This window comes from Haliaeetus leucocephalus, unplaced genomic scaffold (genome assembly GCF_000737465.1).
Source record: "Haliaeetus leucocephalus isolate CR32 unplaced genomic scaffold, Haliaeetus_leucocephalus-4.0 Scaffold339, whole genome shotgun sequence".
NCBI classification, from domain to species: Eukaryota; Metazoa; Chordata; class Aves; order Accipitriformes; family Accipitridae; genus Haliaeetus; species Haliaeetus leucocephalus.
Genome location: NW_010972775.1, coordinates 20755698 through 20774075, shown reverse-complemented (window position 1 = coordinate 20774075; position 18378 = coordinate 20755698). Strand labels below are relative to the sequence as shown.

At 50.8% G+C, this 18378-nt stretch overlaps 1 protein-coding gene across 1 annotated transcript; it reads left to right on the top strand.

Annotated features, from left to right (window-relative positions):
* The first annotated feature begins 7909 nt into the window (after positions 1 to 7909).
* CILP (cartilage intermediate layer protein, nucleotide pyrophosphohydrolase) lies at positions 7910 to 17259 on the top strand. The gene is made up of 8 exons (XM_010572064.1): positions 7910 to 7970; positions 9219 to 9302; positions 10290 to 10343; positions 11784 to 11969; positions 13129 to 13443; positions 13552 to 13660; positions 14125 to 14282; positions 14918 to 17259. The coding sequence occupies exons 1-8, from the start codon at positions 7910 to 7912 to the stop codon at positions 17257 to 17259; spliced, it is 3309 nt and encodes a 1102-aa protein (XP_010570366.1).
* The last annotated feature ends 1119 nt before the right edge of the window (positions 17260 to 18378 follow it).

Here is an 18378-nt window from a genome sequence, read left to right as displayed (position 1 = left end):
CCATGGATGTGAACAATTTTGCCCTTGTTTTTGGATGGGTTTTAGTTGCTCTCCTTGTCTTTGCCTTTCATGCCCTCTTTGATCCTCTGGGTTTTTTTACTCCCAGTGGGACCTGCCCATTGCATTGCTCCAAACATCAAATATCTTCCTCTCTCCATGCTTCCAAAATGGACTGTGTTCCCCAAGGTCATATTTCAGTGCTCCCTTTGGATGCTCCTTCCTGAACATGGGCCAGATTCAAGGGCTAGTTTCCTCCATTTCCCTGGGGGAGAGGTGAGATGTGGGGAAAGCTGAAAGCCTCATGGGACCCTTGGTAGTGTTACCTAGGGCTTACAGGAGCGAGAAGCAGAGAAAACCTCCCCTTGCACCTCTTTCCCCTGCACTTCGTATCTCCAAGCAGTTTCTGAGGCTTAAAAACACCCTTGGATGAGCTTTATGCAGGACATGACTGCTTTTAGGAAAGGATCAGTGGCTCGCTGGGGAGAGATGCCATTAATGCTGAATTAAATGAGCTGGAGGAATATAATTTCTGCTCCACCATCCTGTTTTTACCCTCCTGCAAGAAGTCTGCTCCTGACTGAGCCCTGGGACTGCAGGACCCTGGTGTCCCTTGGGATAAACATTGGTGCTGACATCTCCCCCTGGCCAGATTTGGCCTCCTGGGGACATGTTTCTGGGAGGCAGCACTTGATCTGATGCCGGGAGCATTGCACAGAGTTTCTCTCGGGAAGGGCTTACCTCCCATGCTGCCTTCCCAACCTGCTGCCGGTGGTGGTTTTCATCTCAGCCTGTCCAAGGTGCTCACACTGGGAGGCTGCCAGCCGTTCCCTCTGGCAGCGCTTGGCCCCCACTGAACAACTCTGCCTGCACTGCCAGCAAATGCACATTTACCCTCCGGTGAAAACTGATACGGCCACAACCGTCTCAGGGGGAATCCCGGCAGTGCTGGAATTAGCTTGGCAGAGACTGGTTTTTCCAAGCATGCCCTCAGCACAATGCATGAGGTCGTGAGATATATCGTGGCTCTGGTCGCCCCCATGACCACAGGTGCTCTGGGAAGGGGAGGTGTTTCCACATCCTCTTTTGCCAGCACAGACGCTGGCAAACTCTTTCAGAGCCGAAACTGGAAGGCAGATCGGCCCCAATTACCCCAGCTCCACTTTGCTCGGTGCAATAATTCACCTGAAATAAATTCACGCATGGTTCAACAAGGAGTCCCTGCCATCTGCCCGGATCCATCCCTTGCATGTTTTCTGCCCATCCCAAGTAGAGGCTCATCCACACACTGAAAAGCACTTTTTAACCTGATGCTCTACTTTCATTGCCATCACCATTGCCTCTGGTCCAGCTTACACAGGCTATACCTCTCCCAAGTGCTGCCGATGTAGTCCCTGCAGAGCAGGAGGGAGACAAACCGTGGTGTGCTGGAAGACCCAAGCCCTCCCCTGCACACTTACAAGTCATGCAAGATTTTGCTGTTTTTTAGGAAAAACTGGCTGGTGCTTTGCTGGTGTGAATCAGCTGCAAACCTGCCCACCTCAACCTGGTTTATAGCAAGAAAATCGAGGAGGAAAAGGCACAATGAGACCAGGGACTGCCATCCCACAGGTGGAAGGCTGCCCTCCCTGCCAGCATGGAAGCACAGCCTGGAATGCATCCGAGCCCAAAGCTAATGCTCGTATATAAGAACAATACATTAAGGATTTCTTCAGGAGCAATTAATTGCCCAAAGCAACATGTACTTCGACACAGGATGGTCTTTGTCCACCAAACCCTGTCCAGAGCTAAAGCAAACAGCCAGTGGGCTGTGGGTTGGAGTTCTGCTCCTGCTCTTCCTCCATGGTTTAAATGTCCCCATTGATGTACTGCCCTGGCTCAGACCTGGCTGCATTCCCATCGCACCCATTTGTGTCCTGCGATGGCATTTCCATCACCAATCCAACATTATGCAATAACTCAGGCCCTGCTGCTAGCCCACACCTGCTGGCAGGATGTTCCCAGCAAATATTGGTGTCGTACTGGCACATGGCACCGTGATGCTGCCCTGCAAGTGTCCTCGAGGAGTTAATGCTCCAGGCAGAGTGCAGGGAGAGGCTAGGATGAGCATTACTCATGAAGGGCTCAAAAATAATGGCCTTCTCCATCTCACAGAGAGTTTCTAAATGAGCCAGAATACTTATCTTAATTTTCCCAGCTCAGCAATGTAATTACAAGGGGATTGATTTGCTTTTGAGACACTTCTGGCGCTCTCATAGCATCTCCCATTTGTGCTCTTCTGAGCTGTGATGTGGTAGGAGAGATGGCAGGGATGGACACGGCGTCCAGCAGGGGAATCCCAGGGCTTGACAGTCCAGGATATCCCAGTGACCAGCGAACCCCTCTCCAGGTGACGTGGGGCTGTATGTGTGCAGCAGGGATGCAGGTAACAGTCCCTGGGCACTCAGATAACAGCCATACCCTGCAAAAGCACTAGGAAAAGCCCTTTTCCTTGACAGATGTGAACACAGAGCAGGGGGCACCCCCACTTTTACATGCCGGGGGCATCAGTCAGGTTGCGCTGGTGCCAGCAGACATTTGAAGGCTCACCCTGTGGCCGGCCCCCACGAGCAGCACGGCCAGAGCCGCTTGCTTTCCCCCAGCTCCCAGCTCTTTCACTGCTCCAGAAAAAGCCTTCTCAACCTCCAGAGCTAAAATCAGTCTTTCCCTGGCTCCTGGCTTTCATGGCATCTCCCCTCTGCGGTGCATTTTGCATCTGTTTCATAAATGATGTACGTGGAGCGGAGCACCACTCAGCCATGGTTGAGGCTTTAGCTCCTAAGTAAATGCTGCCAGGGAGGAAAGGTCCACTCACTCCTTTTCTCCCAGCCACAGCCTGTAAATCCTCATCCACACAATAAAAACAAACTCCAGTAGTTCATTTTTTGGGCTCTTTTCCAAAGCTTTTAGGCAGCTGGAGTACGATTTTGTGCTGATGAAGCGGTGGAGGAGGGCTTAAGTGAAACAATATTGTGGTGGCTGCGAGGTTTGCTGGTGGTTCAGAGCTCAGAGTGAACTCCGGGGACCCGCCACATCTCCAAGTTCTCCTACAAACCATGGAAATTGCCAGTCCGGCTCCTGGGATAGCAAAACAGGATTTAAAAAACAACATTAGCCACCCCTGGAGCATGGCTGGAGAAGTGCTGAGAGCCAAGTGCTTAATGAAATCCCAGCTCCCATCTCGCCCTCCTAAACCACGCAAACTTCCCCAAAGTGTTTGGGATGGAACAAAGTCATCAATCAGTTATTTTAATTCCCATCTCCGTAAACAGGAGCGAGCACAGAAACACGCAGCAGGGGAAAATAACCGTCAGCTCTCTTCAGTGGAGCGAAGAGGGTGCGAGGAGGGAGGACGGGGGCAGCCGGTGGGGAGCTGAGCACAGCATCGGCCCCAAAGGGCACTTCATGGACCCCATAGGGTATTTCATAAACCCTATAGGATATTTCATGGAACCCACAGAGCATTTAACAGATCCCACAGCCTGTAAATCCCATGCACAGCCCTGGGAGCAGCCCCACCGTCCCTGCCGCTCTCCCAGCGCAGTCCAGTCGGCTTTTGGTGATGGTTACTCTGCCGATGCCATGTCAGAAAGGGTGGGAGGCACAAATAGCTGGTATGAACATCACTAGCTGGTTTTCCTCTGGATTTATTAGAGGGACACAAGAAGAGTGATGGAGACAACTATGAAGGAGCGTGGAGGGGAGTTGCTGTTGCACTATCCGCTGTCATATTCCTCTTACACTGCCCCAGCCTTGGCACTGGTGGGGGGGAGCATTAAGCATGGCAGTGTTCACATAAATACATTAAGGCTTTGTAATTACATATTGGTGATGAAAGAATGGAAAAATCCCATGACAGGCAGGCAGGCCCCCCGCGGTTAATCTGGGAGGGGAATGTGTCCGTGGGGCTGCGGCTCTGCTGCACCAATTCTTTCATTGGGAAACACCAGCCCTGGACAGCTGAACCCACAGCCAGAAAGATAAGAGCAGTTTGGTGTAGGATGCATCCTTCCCTGCTGGCCATGAGTCCTACAGCCCTGCAGGGTGACCGCCCTGAGCATGGGGGAGCACCCCGCTTGTCCCCTCCACCCCACGGGTCAGGGCATCATCCATCTCAGGTGGATGGAAAGCAGCTGAGCAGCTCCCGGAGCCACGGTGCAGCCGGTGGTGCTCAGTGCTGGAAATATCTGGGGCTCTGCTCGTGCTGCTCCATCCAATGTCAGCCACATGCTGGAGCTGCAGCGAGGGATGGCCAAGCCAAGAGAGATTGCACAACCGGACTTTTCTAGAGACTTGGTTTTTGCATGAACTTACGTGTCCCAGACCCACTCCTGAAGCTGCACACGTGGCTCCTGAGCTTGTCTTGCAGGAACCATGCTGGAGGGGAGACACCCATGATAAGGAGACACCTGTGCTAAAGAGGCTGCAAAATCCCATGCAGAAACACCTGCAGCTGCGCTGGGCTAGAGCTATCACTTGGTTTCCACAACATAAAGAATAACATTTTTTTCCTTTTGCAGAACAGCACGTTTCCTTATCCCGCAGTGTGACCCATGGAAATCGATGCCAGCATGTGCCAAGCAGCCAGCGGGACTGGAGCTGCCTGCCGAGGCATCAGTGCTGTGGTAGAGACGGGCCGGCCACAGCAGGAGGTAGGTGCCATCCGGGGAAGATTAATTCCTTGCTCTCAGTCTCGGCACCTTTCCCACATCTAGTCCTCATCATGGAGGGGAAACGCAGCTGAGCTCTGTGTTTATCTCTCAGGTCTGGGGCCTCCAGCTCACCAGGCACTCCTTGCCCACCGGACAAACATTCTGCCACTTTTTGGCATATCCCAGGTGTTTTTTCCTTTTCCCTCGTAAACATAAACGGGAGCTGGTGCAGGCCACCACCAATTATTTTTTATGTGACATCTTGATCTATGTTCCTCTTGCACCGCTCCCTCTGGCAGCAGGGCCGGCAAGGATTACTAAGAGGCAGCCCAGGACACCGCTGGCACATCCCGCACGCTGCTGGCTGCCCTGATGCCTGTCCCCAGCCTTCAGAGATGCCTCCCACTATGTAAAGCACACGCTTTCGCACCAGACTCCTGCAGCAAACTAGCAGCACAGCCCCACAGTGCCCGGGACTGCATGCACGGGTGGTACTCGCTCGCACATGGCCGCACGCATTGTGCAGCACCTAGGAGCCCTGAGCCAGGACCGGCTGCTGTGGGCTACATGGGAGAAACGTGGCTGCAGAGGGAGGAAAGACCTGGGGGGGTTGAAGCCGGCCTGGGGCAGGTGGGGAGCTCTCGTTAGAGGTCGTTGCTAGATCCCCCCATGGCTCGAGTGAGACACAGTCACATTTATTTGCAAGGATGGTTCTGCCTCTGCAGCTCTATGCTACCCCAGGTGTCCAAACCAACCCATCTGGCTTTGTCCCACATCCTTGCATCCCCACAGCATCCTCGTTTGACCCCTACCAGAGCCAGAGTGAGGGCAGAGGCGAGTGGGCAGCGTGGGCAGTGCCGGCAGTGCATGCAGCACAGGGGACAGTGCCCAGCCGAGCCCTGCCCCACACCCACGAAACATGGGAACCCCACGGACAATGCTGGGTGGGCACCATGTTTGTCCCAGACGAGGCAAAAGCCAAAAAAGCATCCCCAAAACTCATTGCACTGTGTGCCTGTATGGTGTACCTCTATCTTCAACACTCAGCAGCATCTATTTTGGATCCAGACCCAGGGCGAACCCCTAACAGTGATGGTGCTGTGCCGGGATGCAGCGCCCACACCAGGATGTGGTACCCCCACCATGCCCTGCCCCACCGCCCGCAGCACCCTGCCATGCCACGGCATCGCCGCCAGCCCCGGCAGCTGCTGTTTAGCTGAGGGTTTGTGTTTACCATCACCTTGCTAAGGGATTATTCAGCCTGCGGTTTCCTCGCTCGTCTGATCTGTTTTTGCTCGGCGGCCGGTGGCTCGCTGCCATCCTCTAAGCAACACGCCGGGCTATATAAGCGACCTCGCCGCCTCGGCTGCGGGGAGGCTCGCGCGCAGGCCAGCTCGGCGGCAGCACAGGGGAGGTTTTGGTAAGCTGCATTTCTTTCTCTTCTTCCCAACTGGCTACAAATCCCTTAACCCACAGCTGACAAGCCCTCGCCTCGCCCCCGGACCGCAGCTCGACTGGCGGCTCTGTGGCGAGAGGACAAGACTCTCCTTAATTGTGGATTTTACGTTTTTTGTAGGTAAGAGCAAAATAAAAACCCCAGCCCTGCTAAGTTTTTCCCCTTTATCGCAGCTAGCGGTTATATAATCTTGCTGTGTTATTAAGGTGGTGTAATTAAGAGTGGCTGTGATTGAGGGCAAGGTGGAAAATAATTGATGGGCAGATGAAGGCACAGAAGCTGCGGGCTGGAAAACATCAGTGGGGATGCGGTTCTCTGCATCCCACTTCTCCCCTCCTCATCCCAGCTAATAGGTTTGGGACAGGGTTATGCGGATGGCTGGAGCAGGGGGTTCGGGGGGGAGACAGTGATTTGCTCACACAGGGCTGTTTGATCTCCCACGGCTCCGTTCCGTGCCAGCTCCCCCAGCCCCCTGCCAGAGAGGGGACGCCGGTGATGCCAAACCCTCCCCACCACTGGGATCCGGCCACTTGAATCCCCCCTTTCCCAGCATCTCATGTCCCAGGGAAAGACGGATGCATCCCGTTCCAAACCCAGCGCTGAACAAGTCGCAGACAGCTCCCAAAATAGCCGCCGAGTGGGAAACAGTCTTTCAGCCTGGATTAATTTTTCCTGGTTATTGTCTGGCTGCAAGTTCACAACCCCGCCGTAAGCCCACAAAACACCACTCATGTGTTGCTTGTTATTTTTGCTTGACTGGGATTTGCTGAGCCATAATCAAAGTATTTCCTAGTCCCACATTCCCCGGTCTCGGAGGGGATGGTTAATACCGCTTACAAATAACAGGGTGTTCTCACTGCTGGCTGCTCTTTGTCAGCCTCCTTTTGGGGGTAAACTGAGGCACTGAAAGGCTGAGGCAAAATTTTCACCCCTCAAGTTCATTAATTTTAGGTGCATAAAATAAAGCACCTGGAATTCCAGCTAGTGTCACTCAAGATAACACCAGTTCCATGGGTACCTTCAGAAATCAAATACCCAAATGTTTGACACTGCAGGGCTAATGAACTCACTTAAAACAAAATCTGAATTTGCTGAGCTGGGGAAGAACAACACAAAGCCTCAGTCCCTCATCTCTGTGTGCAGAAAAAGGAGAATATTTGGCTTCTTGCTCACATTTGCAGTGAAGACTTGGCTTGTGCATGGGGTTTTCCACTTTCAGAGGCGCTCAGGAGCCTTTCCCCTCCCCACGCTCCCACGATGTACTGGGATAAGATGCTGTTGTTGCACTAAGCCCAGTTTGCAGGCAGAGGAATGGAGGCATGAAGATGTTCCTGTTCATGTCGGGGGCAGAGCAGGGTGCCGGGGGGGCCCATGGAGCCCCATGGGCTGTGAGAGCATCCCTGCAGAAGCATTTAAGCTGTTAAAAGGCACTTTAAAGAGATGTCATTACAAAACAGCGCTCTGCAGAATAGATTTGGGCTTAGATGTGATGGCGAGAAGTGGAGGGGATGTGAGTGCAGATGGGGAGCCACTGCTGCTCCCCCTCGGGGGGTAAGTGGAGGGCTTCTGGGGGTGGATGGGTGGGCAGGGGCTATAAGCGGCCCCACAGCATGTTTTGGACTGATTCAGCCTGGGAGAAGCTCCCTGAAAGCAGCAAGACCCCACGTGAGCCTTGACACAGCCGGACTTGTCTCCACAGGTCTGGGGAAGGTGTGGGACAGCTGCAGATATTCCAAGAAGCCCCCAGTCACCTCTGGAGACAACGATGGTCACCGCAAAAGCATGGATCATCCTCATCCTCCTCCTGGGAGCCACGTCCATTTTAGGTGAAGGTTAAAAGTTTCTATTCCTGTCTTTGTTCTGTCCCCTGCCCGTGGGCATGCCGGCATGAAGGCATGTCTGCCGGCAGCCGCTGAGCCAGCAGACACGGGCTCGACATTGATGCCGGGTGCTGCTGTGGGTCAGCGCAGGGTTCATCCAGCCAAACGACTTCTAGATGAGAGCTGGTGTCCATCCAGCCCACAGAGCAGGGGCAAGGCCCGTCTGCAAGCCAGCCAGCCTCTGGTTGACCAGGGATGAGCCCCCCCTGCCCACCAGATGTGCTGGGACCATCCCTGCCTGCCACCCCCGAGACCCCGCAGTGCCCAGCCCGCACCCCGGCTCCCATCCCAGCTCCCCTCTGCTCTGAGCAGACCCACCCTGGCCAGTACCTCATCTATCGCCCAAGCACGAACCAAGCCCAGTCTCTGAGCTGAGCCCTTGGGAAGAAGCAACGTGGCTTTTCTCCAGGAGATGTGCGAGGTAACAGGATCTGTCTGCTGCTGGCTCTGGCAGGTCACACATACCAAAGCGCTGAGCGATAAGCAACTTGCCCCTCCGCTCCAGCGGGTCTTGCAGAGAAAACCTGTTTGCAGGCTCTTTGGATTTGTTTTCAGAGGCTATAGAGGAATTTTTTCCCAAAGTACTCTGGCCACATGCCTGGTGATAAGACCAGGGAGAGTCAATTTGTCACTAGGGAGGTGCTGAGCCCCTGGGAGCTGGGCACAGGCGAGAGCCAGTGCTGGGCAGCTTTGGGCTTAGCTCCCCAGTTTAAATGGGACTGGTCCCAGCAAGCACCCCAGGAACCAGCCACGACCACAAGCTCCCTTTGGGCATGCAGGCAGCAAGCAATTGCAGAAACCAGTCCATGCCCCATAGCGACAACCAACCTCATCCACCTCGGGTTCATTTCTCCCTGGACAGAGAGAGGCAGGATATATTTTATATCTCCAGCTATAAAAAGATGATTTGATCTGAGCTGCTCCATCACAGAAAGCACAAAAAAGTTTTTCTTGGGTGATAAGGGAAATGGCAAATTTGCATCACACCTGAGCCGCAGTGATGCTGTGGAACATCTCTGTCACACACTTCACTTGGCATCTCCTGCAGTGCATCCCACAGGAGCTCTAACTGGTGGCTCTAACCAGCCACAACCCACAGGGAAATCTGAAAAACTGAGCCTAAGGAGTTCCAATCCCTTGAATCTAATTAATTTCTTATTAATCTAATTTAATCTCTAATTTATTGACCCTTAGGTCAAAGGCTTCTGAAACCAGCCCTCGGCAGGATCCAGATAGGACAGAAAACCTTCAGCCCGCTGGTAATGCTCAGCTTGGAGAGTAAGTTATTTCCCAGCTCGGGCAGCTTTCCCTCGCCGGGACAAGAGGTGTTTGCATGCATATTATTTTTTTCAGCCTTAATTTACAACTGAACAATACTATTTGAGTAGGTGAGGACATTTAGGCAATGGAATAAATGTTAATCATCTGCAACCTCCTGTAGGGTTTTGGCTATTGCTGACACATGCTCTTGGCTCCTCTCCTGGAAAAGTGAAGGTCAAGTGCGTGACCACAGCCCCGATTCCTGTGGGAGGCACATGTGGGCTGGGAGGGCGAGGAGAGCCCAGGGATGGGCAAACACATGCTCTGACTTGCCCTTCCCCTGCCCAGCCTGTCCCCACACCTGGGACAGTTTGCAACACCATCGCTTTAGAATCAAAGCCTGTGGGGCATTAATTACCTGTAGAACCCAGTCTGCTCATTAATCCCCAGGAGATACCCTGACCCCTCAAGCTTTACTGCCCAGCACTCAGGATTTAAATTCCAGCAGGGACTGAAAGGGCTGGACATGCTGATGCCATAGCCAAGGGATTAAGGGACTTTCCCAGCCTCCCATCCCGCTCCTAGCAGCTCTCTTAGCTGTTGGGGGGAATCAAAGCACCGAAAACATGAACACTCAGAGGTCCTCTCCACCAGCTGAGAGGTATTTTTAAGAAAACTATCAGGAAAATTGTTTTCCCCTCAAAGTGGATGGCGTAAGGCAGTGATGCTGAGGCTGGGGCTCACAGAGCAGGGGCTGACTCCTGCTTCTCTAGGGAGAAATAAAATAAAATCTTGAGGTTTTGACGAATGCAGTTGGAAACTAAAGTGTCTGCCCTTGGCAGCAGTGAGCTGTAAACTCAGTTTTTGCCTCCAGGAGAGGGTGTGCCACACCTGGTCGGGTTGAGCAGCCAGGCTCGGTACAGCCAGGCCAGTGGGAGGGACCGGTGCTCAGCCAGGGAGCAGGCAAAACCTGCCCAAATCACCCCACACGTCCTCTGCCCGCAGGTACAAGAAGCAGCTCTCACAGGGGAGACTCGACCTTCGCCTACGCCAGACGCAGTACGTTCCTGCCGGCTGGTGCCGCGGGGTAGCCCCGTCCCTCCCCATGTCCCCGCTGGCGCTCAACCCCTCAGCTTCTCCCTTGTCCTCCGCTTTCTGCTTTTTCTGCTGTCGAGGTGCTACCCAGAGCCACATAATGCCATTTTTCCTCTGCAGGACTCCCCTCTTCCTTTCTTATCATCACCAGCCCTGCAGAGTAAGGCAGCCAATCCTAAATAAGCTTAGGATCTTACTAGGACCCCGCTTTAATCTGTTACACGTTAAATTTTTGCTTGGGGCAGGTGCAGACGGACATTTATCCATGTGCTGCCTGGGGCGGGACCATGTCCCCCAAATCGCTAAATAAGGTCTATGGATGCACCACTTGGGATGCTGAACTTGGAGATGCCGATGTGCCAAGAGATTAAAAACTCACCCACCTAAGCCAAGTGCTTGCTCTAAACCAGATATGACATTCCCATGGCTGCTCGCATTCAAATGGTCTTTTCCAGCCACTTGCTTTTGTAAACTAGGGGTTCATTTTTGACCATCACTGTTGGAACAGTCCAGCCGTGTGCCTGTCTGCCTTTCTAGGAAATAACTCAACCTGGTTCATTACAAATCGAGTGGAAGAGTAGGTGTGGGAGATGACATGGCACACGTCTCTAAGAAACCTCATTTTTAGAAACTTTAGTCATAGGCGCATCCTCGTAAACATTGTTAGAACATTGTCATTTAAAAATAAATCCAAACCACAGACTTGGAGTGGATCTCACCCATTCAAAGCAGCTTAAATTAATACCATCTAGTAGCCCGGTTAAAGAAATTCCTTTCAAAATCTAACCACTTATTAAACTCTCTATAAACCCTCTTTGTGTTTTACATATCAGCTGGCCGCTAACATGCTCAGCCTGCTCGGTAGCATCTTAGGCTTCTGTTTTGCACACAGTAAAACTAGTGCTCACAATAGGACACATGCTTCCCCTATAGAGAACATATGTTTAAGTATGGTTAAAGACATTCAACATGATAATATCAACAATTTTACCCTTTGGGGGGTTTTGGGTTTTTTTTATTTAACCACATTTGAAATGCAGGCGAGCGTTGACCCTCAGACAGCATTTAAATGACAATGTGTGTTTGATTTTCTTTAAGCCAAAGTTATTCAACACTAAGCATGAGCTGCATGCACTTTGCTCCCCTCGAGTTTATCTTAACCATCCTGAATTCGGTAGCCTGCATGGAATTAAGTCAGAAGCCTTCAGATGCCTCCTCCTGCTTTATTTCCCAGCTCCCTGAGCATGCTTTGAGTTTGTTTAATCCATGTGGCGTGTAATATCCAAATGCATAGTCTGACCTCTATAGAAGCTATATAGAAGCTGCTAAGAAAACAACTGCCTGTTTTCAGGCAGCTGTACGTGTAATGTGCATCTCAGTAACACACCACTGATGTTATTCAAGGTCCACTGGTGCAAGATTCAAAAAAGTTTTTGTCTCCATGGTCAAAATGGAGCGAGTGCTCAGCAACGTGTGGCCAAACCGGTGTGCAGAAGCGTACCAGATCCTGCCTAGCTGAACGCCTCTGGGGCGTGCACTGTAACGAAGCAACTGAGGAAGGGCGGCTCTGCATTGGACATGTTTGCTCAGGTGCTCCTATAACCTCACTTACGGGCAGGGGATGATGTCCTGATCTCACCACTGTGTAGGCATTGTATTCCCTTCAATGTCATTTTACCATCTTTCTCTCCCTTCCCAGAATTTCGTGATGCTGCTGCCTTCCCCAGAAGGGCTGGGGAGTACTAAGGGAGCAGAGCATGGGGAGTTTGTAGCCAAATAGTAAGATAAGGGGGCAATCCAGATACGGGGAATCGTCAGGGACCCATAAAGATCCTGGGCATATAGGAAAAATCTCATTAATCTTGTTATAACAGCAGCTCTCAAGGTGGAGACAGCGACTGCAGGCAGCTGCCTCCATGCAATCTCCAGGAAGGGGAAGAGTTGGGAATATTGAATTGCCACAGCCCCTGCTGAAGGGGCTTGTAATTAATTATATTACTCTTCTAATCCCCTTTTAAACAAATCATTCTGAAAATAGTCTATGTTTTCTCCAGGAAAGTTGTTTCAGGTTTTCCCTGATTTCTTGCATTTCCAGCTATAAAAAAATTATCAGGTAGCTGCTGTACAGGGATGCTCTGTGATTATAAAAGGAATGAGCTGAGCCCTTGCCTTGGGAAGAGATAGATCGTTATTTAGGATTTATCACTATAGACAATGAAAGTGTTTCAGAATCACTGTTTGGGAGACCATTTGTATTTGTTAAACCCGTTGGGTAATGCTCATTTGGCAATTAACCTATGTCCTGCTCAAGCCAGGATAGCACTGAATAAGGGGTGACAGCTTTTAAGATAGACCAAATCCATGACTTTTGGGCACGAGTTGGTAACAGAAACCTACAAAGTTTAAGGCATTTGGATTTGTAATTTTGCCAGGGTTGAGCTAAGAGCTCACATGCTGATCTGAATTCAAATTTCCCCAAAATTCAGCCCTTTGGGGAAGGTAAATAACAGTTCCTAGCTGTAACAATATCCACGTGGCTGCTTTCTACTAATTGTCAGGTTCAAAATGACATCATCCCTGTGTTTCTAATGCACAGCTGTTGATAATCAGTAAAAATACGGTTTGGATACAATTTATTCCTTATGCAGTATCTGCCTTATTGCATCTAAATTAAAAGCAGACGCGAGACTGTGCCGTGAGCATTACGGGGACTCCAGGTTGCTTTCTGACTTGCCTGCCTCTCCTCCAGCCTGCAACATCACCTGCCCCATGGGCCGTGTCAATGCCGACTGTGACGCCTGCATGTGCGAGGATGCAACCCTGCACGGGAAGGTGTCTCTTGAGGATGGGTCGCCTGCTGTCGATGCCCGGGTCTACCTGCAAGCCAAGAAACTCAAGCTGTTGACAACAGCCGACAACAGGGGCATGTTTAGGATCCCAGGGGTTTGTCCCGATGGCAAAAACACACTTAAAATAAAGAAAGCCAAATATGCAACAGCCACTGTCACCGTGCCTGAGAGCAACAGAAGAAACCTGGCAATCCAAGTGCAGCTGCAACGATCAGGTAGTCCCAAAGAGGGGGGGAATGCAGGAGGCTTTATGCAGTAATCGGAAATAAACTGTGACTTTAGGTCTGGAAGAGTAATGAGATGGCCATTTCCTCCTCCCGCAGGCAAACCCTACATTTTCAGGAGCCCTGAGGACAAAGCCAGGAGAGTGGGACAGAGCGTATCACTCTGCTGCGATGCCCTTGGGAGCCCAGCCCCTGACCGCTATTTCTGGTAAGGAATTCAAGTTTGATCAGGCAGAAGTCTTAGCTGTCCCACAGATTCAACGTTTCTCTCCTTACCATCTCCATAAAGGTGGGGGGGGTTAGCTATAAAACAGCTAAATATGCCAAGAACCAATTGCTGCAAATGATGGTTTCCTCGAGATGTGCAGAGCTGGAATTTCTCACAGGTGCAGTAACGTCATCTGCCGAGGGACTTACTGGAAAAACATACAAATAAGAGTTTGAAAAACCTCAGCAGGCACGACTGGCAGCTCTGCCTGCCTGCCAACTGCCTGGCAGCCACATCTCAGTACTGCCAGGGGATGGGGAATAATTTTTAGGTGATGCCACTGAGGGGAAACTGAGGCAGGAGGTCTGGCAAAATCCACATTGCAGATGCAGGATTTGGCCTTCGCTCTGCTCTGGCCAGGCGGTCAGCCTCTGTCCCCTTAACCGTCTGCCTGTTCCTGGCAGGTACCACAATGGCTCACTGCTGGATCCCTCCTTATACAAATATAAAAACAACCTGATTCTGAAGAACCTGAACAGAGACCAGTCTGGAGAGTATTTCTGCAAGGCCAGCAGTGCCGGTGGGTCGGCGAAATCCCAATCTGCCAAGCTTGCTGTCATAGGTAAGAGAAAATGTGCATGATGCTCTCCAAGCAGCTGGGGAGGCGGCAGCGTGCAGAAACCAGAAATTGTGATACATGTGGGAAAGAAAAGTTGCAGGAAAAATATGCGGGTTTTATTTCATGCATCCGTTAGCAGATAAGCTTGCGTGAGCTGGTTATGAACCAGATGCTGTCTACAAACTGGAGCTCTGGTTTGCAGGTGACCTGCCAAGCTCAATCTGCTGTTTTCAGCAGATTTCTCACTGTGCTTGCTGCCTGATGTGCATATTCCTGTTTGTTTAGGTTTTTTTTAAACCTTGGGACACATTTTAATCTGTCCCTAGCCAAAAAGCCAGGCAGCTGCAGAACATCTAGCAGAGGGTGAGTTAGATGGCAGTGGTGGGTAAGCAGGAGCTGGGACACTCCTGCAAACAGCACTGCTCTTAGTCAGGTACCTAAAGTTAAAGCCAAGCACCTGCTTCACCAAAACAGAGGCCAGATAAATTCAGCTAACCAAAATCCTGCAAAACACCTGTTTTATGGCTGCAAAAACCTCACTGTTATTGGAAGCAATGTTTAGCTCTGAGGGCTTCAGACCACATAGCGATGACTGTACAATTATTTCATGCTGCTCATTAAGAAATCCTATTCAACAGGAAGACAAGAGGCAGCCTGCAACTCCCAACCCCAAAGCCACCTCATCCGACTTCCTCACGACTGCTTCCAAAAAGCAACAAACTCCTTCTACTACGACGTGGGCAAGTGCCCAGCAAAGACTTGTGCTGGGAAGCTGGATAAGGGACTCCGGTGTAAGGATAACGTTGCCTACTGCTGTGGGGTGTCCAAGATGGAAACCAGAGACATCTCCTGCAATGGGTACACGCTCCCCACTAAAGTTGTTGTAGAATGCGGTTGCAAAAAATGCACTGAGACCAAAATAACAGTTCGAGGCAGAGCCACAGCAGCAGATAACGGTGAGCCACTGAGGTTTGGCCACATCTACATGGGCAACAAGAGAGTGAGTATGACCGGCTACAAGGGAACCTTCTCCATCCACGTGCCAGCAGACACGGAGAGACTTGTTCTAACTTTTGTCGATCGGCTGCAGAAGTTTGTGAACACAACAAAAGTTCTGCCCTTCAAGGAAAATGGGGGTGCTGTGTTTCATGAGATCAAGCTACTAAGAAAGAAAGCCCCTGTTACACTGGAATCCACTGAAACCAACGTGATTTCTTTGGGAGAAATGGAAGAAGATGATCCAATTGCCGAATTAGAAATTCCACCCAATGCATTTTATAGGAAAAATGGAGAAGCCTACAGAGGCAAAGTGAAAGCCAGCGTGACATTTCTGGACCCAAGAAACATCTCAACAGCCTCTGTGACACAAAGTGACCTGAACTTTGTAGATGAGGAAGGAGACATATTTCCTCTCCGCACGTATGGCATGTTTTCTGTGGACTTCACTGACGAGCAGGGCACTGAGTCTCTTAATGCAGAAGATGTGAAGGTTCATTTGGATGCTGCTCAGGTCAAGATGCCAGAGCACCTGCAAGAGATGAAGCTTTGGTCCCTGAACCCGGAGACAGGATTATGGGAGGAAGAAGGGGACTTCAACCTTGAGAAAAGCAGACGGCGCAAAAGGGAGGAGAGAACTTTTTTGGTTGGGAACATGGAGATCAAAGAAAGGCGGCTTTTTAACCTGGATGTCCCAGAGAGCAGACGGTGTTACGTCAAAGTCCGAGCCTACAGAAGCGAGAGATTTCTGCAAAGTGAGCAGATCCAAGGGGTTGTAATTTCTGTTATAAACATGGAGCCAGAACCGGGGTTCTCCTCCAACCCCAGAGCATGGGGCCGTTTCGACAGCGTGGTCACCGGTCCCAACGGCGCCTGCGTGCCCGCCTTCTGCGATGAGCAAAACCCTGAGGCCTATGCAGCTTATATATTGGCAAGCATGGGGGGCGAAGAGCTTGAAGCTGTGTCCTCTGCTCCCAAACTCAACCCTAACGCTATTGGGGTCCCACAGCCTTATCTCAACAAGCTCAACTACAGGAGAACAGACCACGAGGACTCCAACACTAAGAAAACAGCATTCAGCATTAACATGGCCAAGCCAAGCCCTAATTCCCCAGAAGAGAACAACGGCCCCATTTATGCCTATGAAAACCTAAAAGAATGCGAGGAAGCTCCACACAATGCTGCTCACTTCAGGTTTTACAGGATAGAGGGAGACCGGTACGACTACAACACTGTTCCCTTCAGTGAAGATGACCTCATGAGCTGGACCGATGACTACCTGGCATGGTGGCCCAAGCCCATGGAATTTAGGGCCTGCTACATTAAAGTAAAAATAAATGGACCCCAAGAAGTGAACGTAAGATCTCGTAACATGGGTGGGACGCACCCGCGTACCATCGGCAAGCTCTACGGCATCAGGGACGTCCGTAGCATTCGTGACTCTGAGCAGCCGGATGTGTCAGCAGCCTGCCTGGAGTTCAAGTGCAGCGGCATGCTCTTTGACCAAGACCGTGTGGACCGCACGCTCGTGAAAGTGGTCCCGCAAGGCAGCTGCCGCCGAGTAAGCGTGAACAGCATGCTCCATGAGTACCTGGTGAACCACCTCCCCATGGCTACAAACAATGACTCCAGTGAGTACACAATGCTGGCACCTCTCGACCCCCTGGGACACAACTACGGCATCTACACCGTCACTGATCAAGACCCGAGGATCGCCAAGGAAATCGCTCTGGGCAGGTGTTTCGATGGCACGTCTGATGGCACCTCCAGAACCATGAAGAGCAACGTTGGCATTGGGTTGACTTTCACCTGTTCGGAGAGGAGCGCAGCAGAACAAAGCATCTTCCAGTCTCAGAGGAACTCGGGCCAGCAGTCCATACTGGTTCTGCCAGGGGAGAGCCCCGCGTACCGAAGGCAGCCAGCAAGCCGACGAACCACCCAAGGCAGGATCCCGATGAGAGGTCAACGTTCTCCCACATACTAGAGCTGTATAGGAGCCTTAGTAAAGTCGCTCACACTCGATTAAATGTAATTTGAAAGAAACACCTACCTGCTAATAACCTAATTCAAAGCTAGTAGGTGTCATTATTTTTGAGACATAATTAAGGTGCACCTTTTTTTTTTTTTTTTTTTCACCAGAAAGGAAAGACATGAGGCAAATTTGGGGGCCAGTAGTGGCAGCGAGTTCACGTCTTATTAAATGCATCCATAAAAATCTTCTTTCTGCCTGACATTAAACAGCTTCACATGATAGCCTAAAGGAAAGACTAAACACCTGATTCAATTAAGTCACATACATAAAACATTCTTCTGTTCTGCATCTGCAGACTTTGCCAGCCCAAGTACCTGTACAGTAGTTGGCAACATGAAAAGGAATAAACTGATTTCCTCATACTGAATTCAACTGCAAGGTTTTGTACTTGAAATGTAAGTATTTTATTTATTTCTAGCCTGTTTTAGAATGACTGTATTCAAGCTAAACTACCGGCAGCTGCATTTCTAAGAACTCACATGCTCAATAGCACAGAGAAGCCATGTGGATTTGTAGGCTCCACATGGATAAAACTACAGGTTTTTCTTGCTTCTTGCATTATTTGACAAGAAAATCCATGCTCTATTGATAGGGTAGGTTAATAAAAAAAAGTAATTTTGTAACTTTGACAATGCTGTGTTGCTTTTGTGTTTGAAATGCTGAAGTAAATAAACCACGTGTAGAGTTGACCAAAGAATAACCTGCAAAATTTCACCTTTCTGTTCACAAACAGCTCACAGCTTTTCCAATGTGAGACTGATCCTGGGTACGGGTGAGGGGTTTGGTGGGTAGCTGGTGCTCCCCCAGGTCCAGGGTTTGGCCATGGCATGCTGTGATCAGGGAATTTGTCCCTAGCTTGAGATGTGGAGAGTCAGCAACAGTGCTGGCAGAAGTGGAGCAGCAGGTCTGGGCAAGGGATGAACTAAGGAGGCAGAAGGAGGGCTTTCAGAGTGGGACAAGATGGGGGGAAAAGAGGGCTGGGAACTCATGCTTTAAGGATGATAGGAAACCAGGCAATATAGAGCAGGGCTGGGAGGTGCAGAGACAGGGAGAAGATACACTTCCCTCCGT